The sequence below is a fragment of the Eriocheir sinensis genome, chromosome 17, assembly GCF_024679095.1.
Source record: "Eriocheir sinensis breed Jianghai 21 chromosome 17, ASM2467909v1, whole genome shotgun sequence".
NCBI classification, from domain to species: Eukaryota; Metazoa; Arthropoda; class Malacostraca; order Decapoda; family Varunidae; genus Eriocheir; species Eriocheir sinensis.
The window spans coordinates 3,199,364-3,205,363 of NC_066525.1; the positions used below are offsets into that span (position 1 = coordinate 3,199,364).

General features: G+C 37.0%; 1 protein-coding gene across 1 annotated transcript in view; it reads left to right on the forward strand.

Moving 5' to 3' along the window:
- LOC127000110 (uncharacterized) overlaps positions 1 to 6,000 on the forward strand; it is a 158,666-nt gene that overhangs the window by 51,663 nt on the left and 101,003 nt on the right. Inside the window, exon 6 of the mRNA XM_050863528.1 lies at positions 2,489 to 2,615. Coding sequence (XP_050719485.1) covers positions 2,489 to 2,615 — 127 coding nt within the window. The remainder of the gene's footprint in view (positions 1 to 2,488; positions 2,616 to 6,000) is intronic.

Here is a 6,000-nt window from a genome sequence, read left to right on the forward strand (position 1 = left end):
GAAGAAGCAGGAAGAGAGGGTGAAGGAGGAAGAGAAGGAGAAAGAGGAAAAGAAGAAGGAGATGAGGAAAGAAAAAGAAAGGAAACTAAGAGCATAAGATAAAAACGAGATAATATGATAAAGAAGAGGAAGAAAGAAATCATACATGAGACGAAAGAAGGAAAAGGAAAACTATTAAAGAAAGAAGGATATACTGCAGAAAATAGAAAGAGACAGTAATAAAGAAGAAGAGAGAGACAAATAGAACGAAAGAAAGGGAAAAGGTAAAAAGTAAGAGATGAAAGGAGGAGATAGGGAAGAAAGAATGAAAACAAAGAAAACATTTGGAAAAGAGTATAAATGACTGAAAGAGAGAGAGAGAGAGAGAGAGAGAGAGAGAGAGAGAGAGAGAGAGAGACTGACCAGAGAGAGACAGATGAAAGAGAGATATAGATGGAGAGAGACAGAGAGAGAGAGAGAGAAAGAGAAACAGAGACAGAAAGGAGAGGAAAGAGGAAGGGAAAGGAAAGGACGGTTACCAGTTTTCAGTGTGAGAGAGAGAAAGGGAAGGAAAGAAAGGGCAGGGGACGGTTAGAGAAAGAAACAAAGAGAGAAAGAGAAAGAGAAACAAAGAAAAAGGGGGTGTTTTAGGGGGGACTAGCCAGGGTTCCGTGTATACCAACAATTTTCCTCCTTTCTCCGGGATCTGCTCTTAAGCTTAACGACTCGGCTAATTCGGGCAAGTAAAAAATATATTGTTAATTATTCTGACAAAGCAAAGGTAATACTAACACGGCCCAGGAGCACGCGAGGGAGGAGGAGGAGGAGGAGAAGGAGGAGGAGGAGTGGAGGAGGAGGAGGAAGAGGAGGAAAGCAAATAGAAATAGAAGTCTGGAGAAGAGGAAGATAAAAGGGGAGGTGGAACAGAGAGAAAAGAATGAGAATGAAAAGGGAGGAAGAGAAGGAGGAGAAGGAACAGAAGGAGTAGTTGGAGGAGGAGGAGGAAGATGAGGAAGGAAAAGAGAAAGAAGGAAGAGAAGGAGGAGGAGGAGAAAGCGGAGATTACTACTGCTGAGAAGAAGGAAGGAGATGAAAAACAAAAGGAGGAGAAGAAGGAGGAGGAGGAAGAAGAGTAGAAGGAGCAGAAGTAGGAGGTATTTGGCCTTGTAGTAGAGAGAGAGAGAGAGAGAGAGAGAGAGAGAGAGAGAGAGAGAGAGAGAGAGAGAGCGAGAGCGAGAGCGAGAGAGAGAGAGAGAGAGGTAATGAGGCCTCTGTGATGATGATGGATGTGGAAGAAGGGAGCGGCTGGACCCTTGGAGAGAAGAAGAAAGGGGAGAAGGAGAAGAGGAAGAAGAAAAAGAAAAACAAGAAAAAGAAGAAGAACACGAGCAGTGAGAGAGAGATAAAAAGGAGATGAACAAAAATGAAAATAAAGTTAAACGGAAGAAAAAGAGAAGAAGAAAAAGAGGAAAAAGAAGAAAAGGAAATAAAGAGGAAATGGCAAAATAACAGCAGACCAGACAACAATAAAGAGGAGAAGAAGAAGAGGAAGAAGAAGAAGAAGAAAACAATAAGACGAAGAAAAACAAGAAAACAAGAAAAACAATAATATAATAAAAACAACAAGAAAAACAACAACACCAACGACAACAGGAACACGTCATAAGATTAACTGTGGGAAGGGAAGGGAAGGTAAACAGAAGGTCGCGGTAGTGTTCCCGATCTCAGTCTTGGTCTTGGTCTTGGTGGGGCGTCGTCTCCGTCATTGTTTCCTACGGGGTGACCTTACACTCTCTCCCTCTCTCTCCCTCTCTCACATACAATGGCTGAAGAATACTCGTGGATAGAGGTCAGGGTAGGAAACTCGAGAGGCAGGGAAGGGAGAGAGAGAGAGAGAGAGAGAGAAAGGGCAGGATAAGGGCATGGGGAAAGGTTGAAATGCCGAAGTCTGGAACGCAATGAAGGAACAGAGATAGGCAGTCATCCACCTCCTAGTCTATCCCTTACGCCTTACCCTTTTATACGCTTTCTTTTTTATTTTCTTATCTTCTTCTTCTTCTTCTTCTTCTTCCTTTCTTTCTTTTCGTTGTTCTTGTTCATGTCTCTCTCCTAACACGTTTACATTCACGCTCCTTCTTTCTCCTCCAACCAAACATTCGAGTTATCAATTTTTCTTATCCGTTTGGAGGTTATTATATTTTCGTCTTCATATGGTTCCTTTTCCCCTCCTTGTCTTGTTCCTAATTGTCTCATCACTCCCTTACACTCACGCTCCCTCTCTCCCTCCTTCTCACCCTGAACATGATGAGAGGAGAAGATAACGACTGAAGAAGAAGAGGAGAGAGATACGAGAGAGAAAAGAGAGGAAAATGAGAAAACTAATGGATGATTGGAGATGAAATGAGAAAGGAAACTAAGTAGGAGACAGGGAAAGCACTCTTACACTCACGCTCCCTTTCTCCCTCTCCCTCCTTCTCACCCTCTCCGTCTTTCTCTCTCCTTACGTCAGGTCGTGTCGGCGGGCGGGCAGATGGTCGCGGAGTGTCGTCTTACCCTCGGCCCTCATCGCTACACCTCCAACACGACTCTCAAGGTTCGCCCCGTCTCCACGACCTACCACGACTACCACGCATCAGGTACGTCTTGCCTCCATGACACTCCATCTTGTACCCCTTTTAGCATCCAACTTTGACACGCATTTTCAACGGTACCTGCGCCTAAGTTAACCTGTTTGAAAAGCCTCACGTGGGTGTTGCTGGGATTTTCATGGGTTGTTTTGTGATCCCAGTAACAGCTTTACACGACTTCTGAACCTTGAACGGGATAACACCATGAAGACCCGGTTAAGTTTCCCTGTGGCCTTTGGAAAGAGTCGAAATGAGAGACAAAAATGTGTAAGACTAGGCACTCTATTTTGGTATATCTATAGGTGCTTTTGGGTACGTCTTGTTACCATAACACTCCCTCTTGCATCCCTTTCAGCACTCACTCTATACTTTATAACTATGAGTACTTTTGCAGGGGGAGCCTTTAATGTATACTCAATGGGAAGTCACGTAAGCCCTTTTTTATTCTAGGGAGTAGTTTAATATCTAGTTAATTATTTTTACACACCCTTACGACACCTCTAGACGGCCACCTTAATTAAGCCGTCCACTGCCAAGCTGCCGTTCGTGCGCGCATTTCACACGCCACAAACTTTCCCGACCTTCCCGTCATCACGTCTTTTCATCCACATATTTATATTCTGTGAAATCCTGTACATGAGACTGTATTATATTTTGTAGTACAATACCTATAGTTAGGCATATGAATACAATTTACTTTATACCTTATGCACATGACGAACATATTTTCTGAATTTTATATATATATATATATATATATATATATATATATATATATATATATATATATATATATATATATATATATATATATATATATATATATATATATATATATATATATATATATATATATATATATATATATATATATATATATATATATATATATACATATATATATATATATATATACACGCTATCCTCTTCCTTCAACCTCATTTTATTTATTAGGCATTTTCTTCTGTAAATTTCTCAAGCGCTGCAATATTTTTCTTAGCAACTGATTAACTATATACAACCTCCTTTTATTTATTATAGTATCTAAAACGCTATTCTCTTCTTTCAACCTCCCTTTATTTATTAGGCTTCTTCCGTAAATTTCTCTACCGCTGAAATATTTTTTTAGCAAATGGATAAAATATATGCAACCTATTTTTAATTATTAGGCTTTTTTTTCTACAAATTTCTCTAACGCTGTAATATTTTTCGTAGCAACTGATAAACTATCTAAACGCCCTCCATTTCCTTCAACCTTCTATTTATTTATTGGGTTCCTCTGTAAATTTCTCTACCTCACAAATATTTTTCTTAGCCACTGGACCAATTTATATATATATATATATATATATATATATATATATATATATATATATATATATATATATATATATATATAGTTAATCCAGTTTCTAAGACAAATATTTCAGCGGTAGAAAATTTACAGAAAAAAAAGCCTAATAAATAAAAGGAGATTGTATATAGTTGATCCAGTTGCTAAGAAAAATATTTCAGCTGTTGAGAAATTTACCGAAGAACCCTACTAAATAAAGGGAGGTACATACTATTCCTGTGTTTTTTCTTTTCTTTCCTTTTCGTCTTTGTTTTACTCGTGTTTTCCTCTTAAAAGAAAAAAACATATCGGACGGTTTTGGTGTTGAGGAACATAATAATTCTTGGCCGGACTAAAGAAAAAATATATATATATATATATATATATATATATATATATATATATATATATATATATATATATATATATATATATATATGTATATATATATATGTACATATATATATATATATATATATATAGATAGATATATATATGTATATATATATATATATATATATACATATATATATATATATATATGTATATATATATATATATATATACATATATATATATATATACATATATATATATATATATACATATATATATATATATATATATGTATATATATATATATATATATATCTATATATATATATATATATAGACATATATATATATATATATATATATATATATATATATATATATATATATATGTATATATATATATATATATATATCCACTTCCTAACCTCCTTTTATTTATTAGCTTTTTCTGTAAATTTCTAACGATGTAATATCTCTTAGCAACTGAACAACTATCTTAACGCTATCCTCTTCTTTCGACCTCATTTTATTTATTAGGCTTTTCTTCTGTAAATTTCCTCTAGCTCTGCAATATTTTCTTAGCAATTATATATATATATATATATATATATATATATATATATATATATATATATATATATATATATATATATATATATATTTTTTTTTTTTTTACAGCAAAGGAGACAGTTCAAGGGTACACACAAAAGCAAACATTAATGAAAAAAAGCCTGCTACTCACTGCTCCTAAAAAGAATCCAAAGAGGTGGCTGAAAGATAGGTCAGTTTTGGGAGGAGAGGTCCTGATACCTCCTCTTGAAAGAGTTTAAGTCGTAGGCAGGAGGAAATACAGATGAAGGAAGATTGTTCCAGAGTTTACCAGCGTGAGGGATGAAAGAGTGAAGATGCTGGTTAACCTTGCATAAGGGGTAAGGGACAGTATAGGGATGAGCATGAGTAGAAAGTCGAGTGCAGTGGGGCCAAGTGGGAGGGGGGAGGCATGCAGTTAGCAAGTTCAGAAGAGTAAACAGCGTGGAAATATCGATAGAAGATAGAAAGAGAGGCAACATTGGCGGAATTTAAGAGGTAGAAGACTATCAGTATGAGGAGGAGAGCTGATGAGACGAAGAGCCTTAGCCCACTCTGTCCAGAAGAGCTGTGTGAGTGGAGCCCCCACACATGAGATGCATACTCCATACGAGGGCGGACAAGGCCCTGTATATGGACAGCAACTGCAGGGGAGAAGAACTGGCGGAGACGGTGTAAAATGCCCAGCCTCGAGGAAGCTGATTTAGTAAGAGATGAGATATGAAGTTTCCAGTTGAGATTTTGAGTTAAGGATAGACTGAGAATGTTTAGTGTTGAGGAAGGTGATAGCTGGTTGTCAAAGAATAGGGATAGTTGTTTGAAGATTGTGTGAGTGGATAGGTGGAGAAACTGTGTTTTTGAGGCGTTGAAGGACACCAGGTTCTTTCTCTGCCCCAATCGGAAATAATAGTAAGGTCTGAGGCTGCTGTTCTGGCAGTCTCCAGCCTTGAGTCGTTAAGTTCCTGAAGGGTGGGTCTTCATTAAAAGAAGTTGAATAATGCAGAGTGGGAATCATCGGCGTAGGAATGGATAGGACAGTTCGTTTTGGAAAGAAGATCATCAATGAACAACAGAAAAGAGTGGGAGATAGGACAGAACTCTGTGGGACACCACCTGTTGGTTAGATTTAAGAGAAGA